We start from the raw sequence: 16,628 nt of genomic DNA on the forward strand, positions 1-16,628 counted from the left end.
AGCTCTTGAGCCACCAACTTAAAAACCTGGCTGAAGCATTAATAATCTTATTTCTTTAATTTAACTTGTCCTTGTAAACTGCATATTTAGCATTCACCATTAATCTTTATGCTGTTATCTCTTTTCTCTAGTCACTCTATCTGAAGCTCTCTTTATTTTGTTTTAAGATTGTTTAGGAAGGGATCTTAGGAATAATAATGTGGATTCTTTTTTTTACTTTTTTGAGACAGGGACTCTCTGTGTAATTCAGACTGCTCTTTAACTTATGATCCTCTTGCCTAAGCCCTCCGAGTGTTGGTACTATAGGCAGGGCCACCATCCCTGGCTTGAATTCTTGCAGGTAAAAATTTGTAGCTTTTGTAATTGAAAATTAGTTTGACTGAATAAAATCCTTATTACATATTTTTTCTCAGTATCTTTAGCCTGTTATTTCATTTTCTTCTATCATGAAATGTTGCAAAGTCACTTGGAGGCCAAGGCAAGGGAATTGTTGCCAGTTCGAGACCAGCCTGGGCTACAAAGTGAGCTCAAGGCCAGCCTGAACTGCATAGCAAGACCCTTTCTCAAAAAGAAAAAAAAAAAAAATCAAGCCAAAACAAACCAGTTTTTCATTTTTTTTAAGACATCAGGTATGTTGAGTCACATATCATTTTCTCAGTTTTGTTTAGCTCATTTGAAAATAGTAGGCCACCTTTTCAGTTTATTTTTTTGACCTACTTGTTGCTTATTTTTCATAAAATCAGTTTTCTTGAACTTTTGGAAGACTTGGGTAAGGATAATATTTCCAACTTTTTTTTTTTTTTGCCTTTTTTGAGACAGGATCTCGCTATGCAGTTCAGGCTGGCCTTCAGCTCACTTTGTAGCCCAGGCTGGTCTCGAATTTGCAATGATCCTCCCACCTCAGCCTCCTGAGTGCTGGGATGACAGGCGTGAGCCACTATGCCTGGCTAGTACTTCCAACTTCATAGGTATTTTTTTTTAAGATATTTTCAAGTAGTAGTTTTAAATACAGTGGTTTGATTTCTATAATTTTCTAGCGTTATCTTCTTTCTTCATCTATTATACTTATTCTATTATACTTATACTTCATTTATTATACTTGCATAATTTTGAATTTGCTTAGAATTATGTAATTTAGTTTCTGTTTAGTCATAGCTGTCTCCTTAGTTTGGATCACTTTCCTGACTCTTCAGTTTTAAGGTCTTTAGAGGCTAAAATGTGTTCAATCTCCTTACATAGGCTCTGTTACTGGATTTGGTGAAACTGTGTTTTCAATTGCAGTCCTCACACTGGCCCCTTGTATTTTTTTGAATCACCTATTGACATTTTAGTCTGAAGCCACAGAGGTCTGGTTGATTCTCACCCACTTACATTTTGGAGTTCTTAGAGATAAGTAGATAGGACTTAGTTTTGAGTTTTTTGTCATACTGGGAATCAAACTCAGAACCTTGTACTTGCCAGGTGGGCACTGTGCTGCTGAGCTACATCCCCAACTGACTTAGTTTTTAAAATGTCCATTAGTGTTTTGGTTTTGTGAATTGCTTTGTGTGTTTCTGAGGGTATTTGTAGAAGTTCTAAAACTTTGTATATCTGTTTATTTTTTTTTTTTTAAAATCACTTTGAACAAAATAAAGATTTTGTTCTTTTTTTTTGAAACAGGTCTCACTATGTAATATAGGCTGGCCTTGAACTCGGCATATGTAGGCCAGGTTGGCCTTGAACTCCTGGTGATCCTCCTGCCTCAGACTCCCCCATACTGGGATTACAGGCATATGCCACCACTCGGCAAAAATAAAGATATCATACATAGGTCATAGATATCATAAATCATAGGTGTACTTGGGTTATTAGTTAATAATAATAGACAAAAATTTTGTGACTGGGAAAAATATATCTAGGGAAGACATTGGTGTTATTAATGACATATCAATTCATTTATTATTTTGTTTCTTAATGAATTTATTAATTCTAGAGGCTTTTCAAATAAATTACAATGTTGAGTATTTTTTAGACACAATTCTAGAGGTAAGAAGTACCAAAAAATTAATAAGATATACCATCTTTTTTTTTTTTAACCATTCCTGTTTTTAGAATCAGATATACCATCTTTTGAAGGAAGTTAATGTTTCATGTTTATTTGTACCAACGTATTATTAGATTGAAAGCTAAATTTCATGTTAGGGATTCTGTAGTTGTAAAATTAAGAGGCTTTGTTTTCAGTTAGCTTTAGGAATTTGTACAAGCTGGTATGTATTGTATTTCTGTATCTTGATGCTTATCTGTCTTTGGAAAGATCTTGAAGAATATTATTTGCAAAGTGCTCTACCTTTATAAGAAGTTGACTAGGATAAATGATATGATCTTCACAGTTAGCTCTATTCCTGAATTGAGATTGAAAAAAAGTTTTAGTCTATTATTGTCAGTCTATTTTAGGATTCTCCCATGAAAAATCAGTTTGGTGTAGAATTGGATTCAAATTTATCGACCATTAATTCAGTGATTGTGAGCCTCAAGATTTTTTCCTAAAGTTATTTTCAAAATAGGATTCCCTTTTATAATTATGAGTAGCTATTTAGAGACCAAGTTCTTTGTTTTTATTCTTTATTTTTTCATATGTTATTTTGTGAAAAACACTATAGTGGCATGTATAGCAATTCCCCAAATATAAACACATCAGAAAATACTATTAGGTGCTAAAAATTGAAAATGTAGGTCTACTGAGACTGATATGAAATATATTTGCCTAATTATAGATACATTAAAATAGTTTCTAAATTCTGTTCTTAGAATGAGCAAAATTAAAATTAGGTGTAAAAATAGAAATATCCAACCCTATAAATGGGACTTTAAGCTATATAGTGAGTTTCAAGAAACTTCTATGATATTTATCATTTCATTCTCTTATAAGTAACTAACAGCAAGATTGTGTCTCTTGATTCGATTGATAGCTCTCATGACTTCTTTAATGAATCAGGTTTTAGGTAGTACTTTAGTTGAGTAGGGCCTACAATTTGAAATGTTGACTGAATTAGGTAATTAGCTTTTCAGATTTTCTTGTGTTACGCTTTGGTCTATATACCAAATATATATGCCTTAAAATTATGTAGGAAAATAGTCTTAATGATATCTTTGTCTAATTTTCTTTTAGGTTCATGCATGGGAAATTTCTGACCAATTGTTACAGATCCGGCAGGATGTGGAATCATGCTATTTTGCTGCACAAACCATGAAGATAAAGATTCAGACCTCATTTTATGAGCTCCCTACAGACTCTCATGCCTCTCTCAGGGACTCATTACTAACCCACATACAGAACTTGAAAGATTTGTCACCTGTCATTGTAACACAGGTAAATCCTGTGCTTTTTGTTAGGGAAATTTATAAAAAAATCCTTTGTTTGGGTTTATCAAGTTTATTTTGATTATTGTTGCTAGGCCATGTGAATACTGTTAACTTTATTATAGAGGGTTTTCTATAAGTGAATAAAAAGTGACAATTTTAATCTTTTGAGTATATTAGGTTTTAAATTTTGATACTAGAAGTGGATAGTGTATATTCTCACAGCAATGCGTGTGCCCCCTAGTGTTAAAACTGAAGATTACAAAAAATTCTGTACTAAGAGATTTTGAGTTGCTGTTTAAAAAACATTCTGAGCTAATAAAATCCTTCCTGAAGATTTTTAAATCTAATTTAAATTTTTCCTGACTTAAAGGAGGGGGAAAAAAAGGGAAAATTGGAACCTTCTGTTAATATATAATCCCATGTGTTCTCTGCCTGGCATAAAAGTGCCCTTGAAGAAGAGGCTTTTTTGTGTTTTGTTTCGTTTTTTAAGACAGGGTCTTACCTTATAATTCAGACTAGTCTTAAACTCACTATATGCAGGCTAGCCTTGAACTTGGCAATCGAGGAGGCTTTTGTATAAGGCTTCAAGATGAGAAGTGGAAAGAGAAGGGAAATGGCAATGCATCACTTGAGGACTTAGACAAAGGTCTGATTTTGTCACTAGCTTTAGCCTTTTGACAAAAAAATTTATCTGTCCATGAAGTCGTATGGTACTGCCAAGTAGAAGTACATATGAGTATATTTTTGATTTGTTTTACTTCCTTTCAGTACTGTGGATTGAACCCAGGGCCTTGCAAATGCTAGGCGAGCACTCTTCCACTGATCTACATTCATATCTCTTTTTATTTTATTTTGAGATAGGGTCTGGCTACATTGCTCAGGCTGGCCTCAAACTGCTGCTTCTGCTGCCTCAGCCTCCCGAGCAGCAGAGTGTACAGGGATACACCACCACAGCTGTGTATACTGATACAGTTGGAAGGAATATCTGTAGTATTATTATAGTATAGTTTTTCCTTTTGTTGTTTTGGGGTTTTTAAATGTTTTTAAGGGTTAATATTTAAATCCCTGGAATTTATAACTATTCTTAAGATATTTACGTGAGCTACATGTATACAGTATATAGTTGCAGGCATAGAGGGAAGGTATGTCAGTCTCATCACACTGTTTTGAAGAAATTTAGTTTCTTTGTTTTCTAGTGAATGTAGATGGCAAACTTGTTCTATTTATAACTTTACTATTCATTTATTTAATCTCTCTTATTCAGCTGGCTTTAGCAATAGCAGACCTTGCCCTGCAAATGCCTTCCTGGAAGGGATGTGTGCAGACATTGGTGGAAAAGTAAGTAATTTGTATTAACAGTATACTAACAGTTAGATAGTAAAGGCCCTATTCCCAACCTTGGTAAATACAGAAACAAAACAACCTTTTTCATTTAAAATAAACTATCAATTTTAAGGAATTTTTCATGTGATACTGTATTTGGCAGTAAAATAAAGGACATCCATTTTGTTCAAAATTAATTTCCCAACCAATGCAGATATCAATATTACTTGAAGCTAGGGATATAGCTCAGTGGCAAAATGCTCGCCTAGGAGGTCCTAAGTTTGAGATAGATAGATGTTCTTTTTTTTTTTTTTTTTTTTTTTTTTAACTGCCAAATAGAGTATGTCATGAAAGTCCTCATTTGGATATTTTATTATTTTGTGGGGAAAAGGGGTTTTTTGGACTGGACCCATGAGGAAGTATTTTACTTAAAGTAGTAGGTTTCATGTGTCTAAAAGGAAGATGGCCCCTTTGACAGACATACAACATATGTCAACTAGTAAGAATGTATCTTAAATCTATGATAATATTTTTACTAAATGGTTACCAATAAGAGTTTGGGGAAACAGTTAATGCTTAGCTACTGTTAGCAAATTTCTCCATAATAGCTTTTTTTTTCCCCTTTTCTTTTTTTGAGAAAGGGTCTTATTATGTAGCATAGGCTGGCTTTGAACTACTAGGTAGGCCAGGTTGGCCTTGAACTTGCAGTAATACCTCAGCCTCTCAAGTGCTGGGATTATAGTACCACCCATAACCTGCAGCATATGAGTGTTTTATGAAAGATAAATTGCCAAAAGTGGAGATATTGGTCAAAAATTATAGTTTGAAGCTTTGGTTAGAAGATCTTTCTACCTTTCTAAAAGAGTATATTTCTGTATAAGATATTATGTCTTTTCTCTTGCCCTTAACAATAGTGGGGATGTTCCTTTTGTTGTTGTGGGGTGTCTTGATAGCTGCTTTCTTTTTTTTTTACCAGTACCAGGGATCGAACTCAGGACCACACGCTTGCAAGGGAGGCACTTATGCCGCTGAGCTAAATCCCCAGCCCCTTGCTTTGTTTTTTGACACAAGGTTATTTTGGTTTGGTTTGGTGTTGGGCCGGGGGGGGGGGGGGGCGAGGGGGGGGCCGAGGGGGGCGACCTGGGATTAAACTCATGACCTTGCACTTGCCAGGCAGCACTTATGCTGCTGAGCTAAATCCCTAGTCCCCTGCTTTCTTTTTTGATTGGCTGTCAATAATTTATGTTAAATCTTCTCCTTTGTGTTTTTCAGATATAGCAATGATGTAACTTCTTTGCCTTTTTTGCTGGAGATCCTTACAGTGTTACCTGAAGAAGTACATAGTCGTTCCTTAAGAATTGGAGCTAACCGGCGTACAGAAATTATAGAAGATTTGGCCTATTACTCTAGCACAGTAGTGTCTCTACTGGTGAGTAAGGTCCTTTCTTTTCTTTTTCCTAGGGGCAGAAACCATAGTGGTTTTTGTGATTCAATTGTACTATTGTGAAATAGCCTTCTTTGCAAAATTTGGCAGTGATAGTTCTGTGGTGCACATGTGACATTTTATAATCACAAAATGCTTTAAAAACTACACTTTAGCTTCTACATAATCTGAGGGTAATGATATCCATTCTGTGAATTAAAAATGAACATTACGCAACTGTTAATTCAGAGTTTGAACTCAGGCTTTCTGATTACATGCCATATGCTTTACTATTTTATTCTATAATCTGTTAGCTTTTGATGAAGGATCATGTTAAAAGAAATGTGTATAAACTTAGGAAGTGATTCTTTGATAGAGACAAATTGACAGTTTGATAGGAAGGTGGTAAAAGACCTTACCTGATCTTTGAGTATATATTAGTTATTCATTAACTAATAACACTGTGGTTTTGTTGTTTTTTTTTTAAACAATTGAAAGTAGGGCCAGGGATTTAGCTCAGTGGCATAAATGCCTGGCAAGTACGAGGTTGTGAGTTCAATCCCCACTACCAAGAAAAGAAAAGAAAAAAATTAAATGTAACTAGTTCTTTATAGATTAGTTGGAATTTCTTTTTTGTTTTGAGTCTGCTATGTATGTAAGGCTGGTCTTGGATTCGCTAAGTATGTATAGCCCAGGCTCACCTTGAACTCAGTGATCCTCCTACTTCACCTTCCCAAGTGCTGGGATTATAGGCATGCATCACCATACCAAGCTAGTCTTAATTTTTAATGGTATAAACCAAAGGTGGGTAAATTTATGGTCCATGAGCTGGCTACTTTTGTTTGTTTGTTTTGTTTTTTCAAATTAAATTTAAAATTTTATTTTAAAGAGAATAAAACAAAATAATGAAATGGAACAAAACAATGAGAACAATATTGGATTTCAAAAACAAGACAGAAGGAAATCCCCCATACTTGCTATATTGCATATTGTTATCCTCTAAATAGATGCTTGGACTACCGGGTTTAGGCTTGCAAACTCAGTGAAACAATAAAGCATTAAGTTGTTTTTTTACTTAAGTAGTTATCATCTGTGCCTGTGTTCCTCCAAATTTCTCCAGATGGTTGCTTATAGGGGTAGGGAGTGGTGCTCTTCTTGCCTCCTGGCCTGTGATGGCTGGCTCTTGGTGGGGTGTAGATTGTTTTCTTGGTTTTCCTCCAAGCCTGCATGGCTGCTGATGACTCATAGGAGAGTGTGTGTTGGCTTCTTGGTTATCCTCCTGGCCCGTGATTGCCACTGGCTCATGGGCTGGTGTAAGTTGGCTTCTTGGTTTTCTTCCTGGCTTGCATGGCTGCCTGTGGCTCACTGGAGGGTACAGATTAGCTTCTTGGTTTTCCTACCAGCCCACATTGCTCTCAAATTGTTTTATTGGAATACATTTAGACTTACTTATTATGTATTGTATGTGTTCATTAGTTTGGGCTATATCAGTAGAATTGGGTAGTTTTCTCAGAAACCACATGACCTGCAAAGCCAAAAATACTTACTGGTCTTTATTAAAAATGGCTACTGATTCCTAAGCCAGATCGTCTTAAATTATGTAGTCCCTATTTTAGGTCTTCATAGTTTTGCTTAATATTCTTAGTAATGTGGTTATAGAAGATACTTTTTCAGGGATTAGTTTCAGTGCTTCTGTGATATCATAAAGCTTTTTGTTTGAAAAAAATTTTTTTTGTTAAAAATTATGTTCAGCTTGTTGAGGATTTAGCTCAGTGGCATAAGTGCCTGCTTTGTAAGCTTGAGGTCGTGAGTTCGATCCCTGGTACTAAAAGATAAATAAATAAAATAAAGTTATATAAAAATTATGTCCAGCTTGATATTAGAAATCCATTGGAAATTTATTCTTTTAAACATATTTAACAGGGGGCTGGGGATTTAGCTGTGGCATAAGCACCTGCCTTGCAAGCAGGCGATCGTGAGTTCGATCCCCAGTACCAATAAAAAGAGAAAAAGAAAAAAAAAAAAACATATTTAAAGGAATATTGTAACAGAATTAGAAAGGATAGATAGTTGCGTTCAAACCATTTGGAGGTCATATGCTTTATTTTCATTTGTTTTGTGGGATTGGGGATTGGAACCTACAGCCTTACCCACACTGGATAAGTACTTTATCATTGAGCTATCCGACCTTCTTTCCCCACCTTTTTTTTTTGGAGGTGAGTCTCACTATGTTTTTAAGGCTGACCCAAACTCCTGGGCTCAATCAGTATTCCTGCTTTGGTCTCCAGAGGCATGTCATTGAACTGACTGCAGTTAATCCTTTAATACAGTCCTCTATGAACATAGTATTTCTTTATGAACATATAGGCAGATTTTTTAAAAAGTCCACATGCCTACCCTTTTGCACTCTAGTTCTTTAGTCATCTAGTTTCATCTTTACACTTAGTAAATTTTCCTATCCAAATAATATGTTTTGGTCATGTTCACATTTCTCCAGCTGGTTCTAAAATGTTCTTTATGTCCTTTACATAGTTTTTGTAAATCAATATCCACTTTAGAACCAATTTTTTTTTTTTTTTTTTTTTTTTTTTTATCGGTACCAGGGATTGAACTCACGACTGCCTGCTTGCAAGGCAGGCACTTATGCCTCTGAGCTAAATCCCCAGCCCTAGAACCAATTCTTAATCATAGTCCTTTTTTCAAAATGATGTGATGTTGAAAAGATTGAACCAGTTATTTTATAATATACAGTATCTTATTTTCTGGATTTTCTGATTGCTCTGTCTTTGTTTCATTTAGGTTTTTTTTTTTATTAGTATTTTTCACTAGCTATATTTTCACTAGCTGTGTTTTCTCTAACTGGAAATTATATCCAAAGGAGCCCTGCTCTATACGGGTTCTTTAAGAGAATTAAGTGTTAGTTCCCTTAGTCATCCATTATCTGTGATGAATTCACTGCCCTTCATTAATAATGGTATTAATTGTGTACCATCTTTAGGATAATTGAGAAAATACTTATCAGATCCTTTTCTCTAGTGTTTAGTTTTTTCCTGGTTGAGAAAAACTGAGAAACTTGATGGGTTAATTAAAAAAAAACATTAAAATAGTTTTAGCTAGAATACAGTCATAGATAATTCATGCTGCAATTTATTAGAAGATATATTATCTTAGTTTGACATCCCGTTAATGATACCAAGGTTTACCACTGAATTAAACAATGACAATTTGCTTCCTCTGTTTCCTTTTTCTGTTTTTTAATATAATTCATATGATGGTAGTTTGTTATTCTATGAATGTCCAATTTTTTTATCAATCTTTTTCCTGATTCTTAAGTTCCAACTGATAATCTTTACCTTAACCAATAATTTCATTATTTTGCTAAGTGATGTTTCAGTAATTCTATCATTTCTCCTACATAAATGTTAGCATTCTTCTGAGTTTCCACTAGAAAAATAGGATAAATCTTAATCTAAGAAAATTTTCCACTTACAAAATAAGGGTTTGCTTTAAGTTCCCTTTTTTAAAAAAAGCATTCTGCTTTTTGAAGAATTACAGATTTTTGATTTCAGCAAGCATGCTTTAATATAAAGAATTACTTATTCTAATGAGGGAAGTTTACAGTAGTGAGGAATTGCCTGGTAAGAAGTAAAGAGAAGTCTAAAAAATATAGAAATAAAATAAATACAATGAATAGCCTTTGTCTCTAAGGCTGAGATAAAGTTTCCAAAAATGGAAGAATCTTTGCAGAGCTGAAATCGAGACTGTCTTGGACAAACATATGACTTATTAGGCGATAGAGAAGTTGTTACTGGAATCTCCTGGCTACGTCAAAATGTTTTTGGGTAAGTCTTTCTAAAAGTGGCTCGCCAAATATACCAGGTTGTTGGTTACTTGTCTCTCCTTCTGGACTTAGATTCACTGTTCTTGTCATTTGGAACAAAAGAAAGAAAGAAAAAAGGACAAAATAAGCAAAAAGCAAAAAAAAATTTGTGTGTATGTATGTGAAAATGAAGAGTGGGAGAAAAACTGGCTCTGCAGAGAGAGTTTGGACCAAGTAAAAGCAATTAAAGAACACCCTGGAGAAAGAAGGATAGGCTATCGTGGGGAAAGCTAGGATCGCAACCTCTCCTTGGAATTTGTGTCCTTTAATACTGTCTGAATCTTGAGGAAACCTGTGACAGTTTCTACATACAGGTCCTGAGAAGCGATGCTGGGATTCCATACCTTAGGCTGATGAGCCCTACATACTGGGCTTTGGAAACTGTTCTGTGTTTGTAGTTCTAAGAAGTTGTAATGAACACACATGCCTATTTCTCCAGCCAGTTTTGCCACACCCTAATCTATTTCAAAGTAACTGGGACACTACATTGCTAGAAATCCATCTCCTGAATTTTTGGGAAAGCAACTTTCCAGGAACACCCAAGACAGCTGTTTAGGGTTCTCTCTGCGTTTTTTTTTCTCCCACTGATGCCGTGGACCTCATACGTGTTATGTAAGCGCTATTCCACTAAACCACACCAGAAGCACTCCGCTATAAAACTGCATGGGTGCGCCAGGCATGATAGTGTGCTCTGGTAATCCTAGCACTTAGGACGCAGAGGCAGGAGGATTTATTCAAGTTCTTGCATAAAGAAATTTGCCTTCAGAGATGGGCTTCTGGGAAAAAAAAAAAAAAAAGAATTTGTTGCCTGGGCAACAAAGTGAGCCTAAGGCCAGCTTGAACTGCATAGTGAGATCCTGTCTCAAAAAGCCAAAAGAAAAACCAAAAGCAAAAACCGCAAAAATAAACCAAAATAAACTCCAGCATGGGTGTGGTTACCAGGGGAAGCTGCTGGTATTATGCACTGACGATACTGGAAAAATGGAGAATTGTAAGAGTCTGGTGTTGTAAATTTTTAAATTTTTTTTGAAAGAATACTTGCAATAAAACCATTGCTAAGATTGAAGGGATCCTGGAGGAAGTTGCTGGCCAGAGCTCTGGAAGAGCTGGGCCCTATAGAAGCTTGGAATCTGGTGCTAGAGCAGTTTTACATTTTGCAAAGGATTTGACATGGGCACACTGAAATCAGGAATAAATTCTTTTCCTCCAGTAGTGTCTGTCCAATGTCCTCGACTGACAAAAGTTTTGTATAGACACAGGAAAAAAGTAAAGTGTCCAAAAGTGTTCTCACAAAGGAGTGTAGTAGGGTCAATTTGGAGTCAAGAGGCAGTAAGTTTGTAATTGGCTGGAGTCATATCCTGTTTACACTCTATACAGTATCATAACTAGCAGTTTTAGGAAAGGTAGGAGCTATTACATTGCTCATTTGTATAACCAGTCCACAGGCTCTAATTACAGTTAAAGGTATGTCACCATTAACTCCCTTCAGAATATTCTCTCTTGCTTTAAACAGTTATTCTGTTGTGTTTTTTTTTTTTTTTTTTAAGAGACAGGTTCTGGCTTTGTTTTGTTTTGCAAGCTGCCTTGCACACATGATGTAGAAGTAAGTCAGCATGGCCTTAATTAAGCTTGTGGTGATCTTTCTGTCTCAACTTTCCCAGCATTGGGATCACAGGTGTGCAACCACGCCTGGCTTATCCCATCATTGTTGTCTGTCTGTCTGTTGCTTGCTTGCTTTCTTTCTTTCTTTCTTTTTCTTGGGTTAGGAATAGTAAAATTCATTGGAGAAAAGGAATGGGGAATAGAAATAGCTCAGAGACACAGGAGGGGTCCTGATTTCCCTTTTGTCATTTTCTGAAGCAATTCTGAAAGTCTTTTGTGTCTTCAGTTAATGTTGTGAGTACCTCAGTGCCTTAATCAGTTCAAGATGCTTAATTTTGTGGTCATTTTGACTTTGAGGAAGAGCTAGAAATTTTTCAATGCCAGATACAACTGTAATGTTTTTGGGAGCTAGACAGCACACCTGCAGTGACATTCACTATATTTTTGATCACACCTCATAAAGATACCTTAAAAGAGAACTCCCAGAACTGCTTCAGAAATTGTTAAAGATAAAGGGATAAGTGTGTTCAAAATGAAAAGGAGTACTTTCAGGAAATTAATGGTGATACATTTTTGACTGGAACAATTTTTTAAAATTTAAGCATTCTCTGTATTTTGATCATCAGTTGTATGGTAAGTGGGTCTCCAGTGCTGTTGCTTTCTACCCTCATGTACTAGTATACTGTGCAGATCCATCTTAAGGCGTGACAATGCCTCCCGTAAGTCCCAACTGGAAGCCTGGAGCCCACGATGGTGACTTATGGAAGACTGTTTCATGGATCTGCACTGGGAAGGCCCCAAGGTCAGCGATGGAAGCTAGAAAGTCTATGCCCCTGAGGAGGATCTGTGCCAGTAGGATGAGAATTCTGCCCTGGAGCCAGGAAGCAACACTCAAGAGTAATAATTAGAGCTTCCCAAAAAGTACCACAGCCATCCTCAGTGACAACGAGGTCCTTAGCTCCTCTGACAATGAGAACAGGCAAGTTTAAACTGGAGATTAAACAGTACACTATTTTCCCCAACCCCAGAGCCAGGAAATGGTAACGCTCAGAGCTCTCAAAATGAACTGCAGCCTTCCCAGCAGCAAGGTCCAGACACCTCCAATGATAACAACAGAGTTCATATCAGGGAAGCCAGCATGACAAGCTCCTCTAGGAGAATTAACAGCTCCAAACAACAGCACTCTTCCTCTTCAGGTCTTCTTGTTATGCTGGCAACAGTTCGTGGGTGGGCCATCTACACGCAACTCAGCTGGTGTTTAAGTTGACCATCAGTTTTCAATTCACCACACATATGTTGAGCCACTCTTGTGTTCCTGTGATGAAACAAACTTGATCGTGGTGTATGATCTTTTTAATCTCTTTGTGAATTCTGTTTGCAAAAAAAATCTCATTGAGACCGAGGGTATAGCTCAGTGGCACAGTGCTTTCCCTGCAAACACAAGTTTTAAGCTTTATTCCCGGTACAAAAAAACCCAAGAAAGAAAAAAATTTCATTGAGGGGTTTCATATCTATCTATATTCATCAAAGATAATGGTCTTTTTTGTTGTTGTTAAGTCACTGTCTAGTTTTGGTATTAAGGTGACCCTCACTTTATGCAGTGAATTTGAAAGTGCTTATTCCCTATTTCATGGCATAGTTTGAGGAACACTAGAGTTAGTTTTTCTTTAAAGGCCTGGTGGGCCAGGGTTTTATCCTAGTGAAATAGTGCTTGCCTAGCAAGCTCAAAGCCCAGAGTTCAATTGCTGGTGTCAAAAAAACTTCCCAAAACAAAAAACTGGTAAAATTCCGCAGTAAATCCATTTGGTCCTGGACATTCTTTGTCATTCTCATTGCTCATTATTGATCTGTTTAGGTTTTTTACATTCTGTTAGTACAATTTTAGTAAACCATGTATGTCAGAAATTTATCCATTTCTTCTAGATTTTCTAATTTGTTCAAACATGTATTTCTAAAGTAATTCCTAATAATCTTCTGGAATTCTGTGCTGTCTGTTGCAATATTGCCTTTTTGTCTCTATGATTTTTTTAAATTTGATTCATTCTGTTGGTTTGACTAAAGTTTTACCCATCTTTTTTTTTCTAAGAACCTACTGTCTCATTGATCTCTTATATTTCTTCAGTCTCCATTAATTTCAGCTCTGATCTTTATTATTTCTTGGCTTCTATTAGATTTGAGTTTGATTCATTCTTTTTTTCTAAGATCCTGTGATACATCATTAGGTAATTTTAGACCTCTAAGCTTTTTTCATATAGGCACTTAGACCTATAAACTTTCAGAACTGCCTTCACTGTACCTCATAGGTTCTGCTGTACTATATTTCCCTTGTCATTTTATTCTAGGAATTTTTAATTTTCTCCCTTCGTGACCCACCAATCATTCCAGAAGTGTGTGTTTTAGTTTCTATGATTACTTTTGTTGATTTCTAGGTTTATTCTATTGTAATCTTATAGGTTGCATGAAATTATTATTTTTTTAAGGTTAGCTTTGTGGTCTGCAATAAGCTTTGTGGTCTGTTTTGGAGAAAGTTCTGTGAGCTGCTGAAAAGACTGCTGGTTTTGGTATCTGTTAAGTCCATTTGGTCGATTGTGCATTTAACTTGATGTTTCTTTGTGGTTTTTTTGTTGGTTTGTTTGTTGTTTTATTGGTTTGGATGACCTATTCATTGGTGAAAGAGAGGTATTGAAGTCATCCATGTTAATTGTATTGGAATCCACCAGTCTCTTTATGTTGGGTAAGGTTTGATTGTGCTGATGTCTGGTGCATAGATGTTCTGAGCCCTTTTTGTTGTTGTTGTTTGTGAGACAGGGTCTTGCTGTGCAGCTCAAGCTAGTTTTAAACTTTTAGTGAATTCCTACCTCAGCATTCCGGGATCTGGGATCATAGGCATACATCACCATGCTCAGCTTGTATTTTATTTTGAGACAGGATCTCACAGAGTTGCCCAGGCTGCCTTGAATGTATGATGTTCCTACCTTAGCTTCCCAAATGATTGGGATTGTAGGCATGCACCACTGCTGCCAATTGTTATTTGTTTTTGAATATAGGAAGTCTTAGATTATTAGTAATGCATTTTTTTGTGTATATGCAAGCAGATAGAGAAATTTTAGAGGCAGCTATAGTGTTATAGCTTAGATTATAGACTTTGAAGCCATGCTTCTAACTTTGAGTCCTGGTTGTGCTCTTTATTAGCTCTGCCATGTTGGGTAAGTTACTTAATTCCTCTGTCTCAGTTTCCTCATCTGTATAACGGGGATAATATCTATTCCATTTTGTGGGAATTAAGTGAATTAATGTAAAGTTTTTAAACTGATACAGACTTGAGGACACAGTAAATGTTAGTTATAATGAATGATCAGCTTATTTATTATGTGTTGCTTTCCCCCTCTAAAATGTAATGGCTAAGAAGAAAAATTTTAAAAACCAAGTATGTTCATATACTTGTACTTCCTTTCTTCTTCCATTTTTTTTCTGACTTAGAAAAAAAGCTTAGTTTGCCAGGTGTAATGGTCCACACCTGTAATCGAAGCACTCTGGGAGGCTGAAGCAGGAAGATCAGAAGTTTGAGCCCAGCCCAGACAATTTAGCGACTTAGCAAGACGTTGTCTCAAAAAGGCAGGTGAGGGTGGGGATCTTGGGGTATGTAGTTTAATGCAAAGGCCCTGGGTTGAACCCACAGTACTATATGTACATAATAAAAAGAAGCAGCCAGAAGAAAAAGAAGGGGTTGATTTTTCTAAATAAAATTTGATAGTTTTTCAGATCTTAATATCCTTTAATACTGTATCCTGTGAGAGTGAAGGAAGAATATAGTCACATACTAACTCCTCACTTCTCTTCATTTTTACAAGCAGCCTAAAAACCCTTGGAAGACAGCAATGAAACAGTCATGTTGGGTGTACCTTGTATATTAGAGGAAGTTTAAATCTGAAGGATTTTCTTATATTGCTTAAATATGCAATGTAAACAAGAGTACCAAAAACTTGTTCTTTAGATTATGGTTGTCAAAAACGTATTTGAATCATTTCTTTTTCTCTTTTATTTCAGTCTAATTAAGTTTAATTCAAACTAATTAAGAATCATGTATCACACACAAAAAAAGAATCACGTATCATTCTTGTCTGATGATGCAAACATAGGGTTGGTTACCTAGAAGTAGGAGCACCAGACTTTAGATCTGGTTTGATAGTATATTAATAGTATTCCATCCTACCCCTGCTTCCTCATTATCTGGTTGCTGAGACAAAATACTCAACATCTAAAGTTAAAGGAGGTTTATTTGGCTTATAATTTGTAGAAGTTTCAGTCCATAGTTAGTTGGCTCTAAGGCAAGGTGGTATGGCAGAAGGGCATTGTAGAGGAGAAACAGTTCATGGTAGGGAGAAGGTGACAAGCAGTGACTCTGTCCCTTGTATCTTATGCAGGCTACATCCCTTCAGGATGAGTAGCACCCCCACCTAAGTTGGGGCACCCTGAATCATACCCAGAAGTGTGCCAAACCAGTCAGTGGACTAATTTAGTAATCACATACCCTTATTCCCAGCATTATACTCTAGGTCCAGCCACCTCAAAAAAGCCTCTCCTATGAGTATATAAAGCATTGGGGGTATATTTAGACAAAAGGTATAATACCCATGTCACTTGAATCCATGGCAGTTATGTTTGGAAACCACTGCCTACAAAAGCTTTCATGCCCTTCCTACCCTTTTAGTGCCAACAATTGAACCTTAGGCCTTGCACATGCTATTCAAGCACTCTGCATCCCAGACATTTGGAATATTCCTTATCTAGAAAATGTTGGGTGACACTTTAGTAAAAATAATGAGCCACAAAAACAGTTTGTAAAGAAAAGTGGTGAGTTTTAGTCTGACTTCTATTATATCTCTTTTATAATATTTATAATAGTATCATATTCTGTAGGTTGACATATATAATAGAATATTCAGATGCTGAAGTTTTTCATGTGGGATTATATAGTGGCATACCTAGTTTACTTTTATTCTATGAAAGCCAGGTACATAGGTGAATAAATTTTACTTTTAAAGTAATTGTATTACT

At 36.0% G+C, this 16,628-nt stretch overlaps 1 protein-coding gene across 2 annotated transcripts in view; it reads left to right on the top strand.

Moving 5' to 3' along the window:
* Tnpo3 (transportin 3) overlaps nucleotides 1–16,628 on the top strand; it is an 87,548-nt gene that overhangs the window by 22,846 nt on the left and 48,074 nt on the right. For both annotated transcript variants that reach the window (XM_013158378.2, XM_003475184.5), the window contains 3 exons: nucleotides 3,149–3,349; nucleotides 4,607–4,680; nucleotides 5,938–6,094. In XM_013158378.2, the coding sequence (XP_013013832.1) occupies nucleotides 3,227–3,349; nucleotides 4,607–4,680; nucleotides 5,938–6,094 (354 nt within the window). In that variant the 5' untranslated portion in view covers nucleotides 3,149–3,226. The remainder of the gene's footprint in view (nucleotides 1–3,148; nucleotides 3,350–4,606; nucleotides 4,681–5,937; nucleotides 6,095–16,628) is intronic.

The sequence above is a fragment of the Cavia porcellus genome, unplaced genomic scaffold, assembly GCF_034190915.1.
Source record: "Cavia porcellus strain 051 isolate PalLab524CR breed Dunkin Hartley unplaced genomic scaffold, mCavPor4.1 scaffold_2, whole genome shotgun sequence".
Lineage (NCBI taxonomy): Eukaryota > Metazoa > Chordata > Mammalia > Rodentia > Caviidae > Cavia > Cavia porcellus.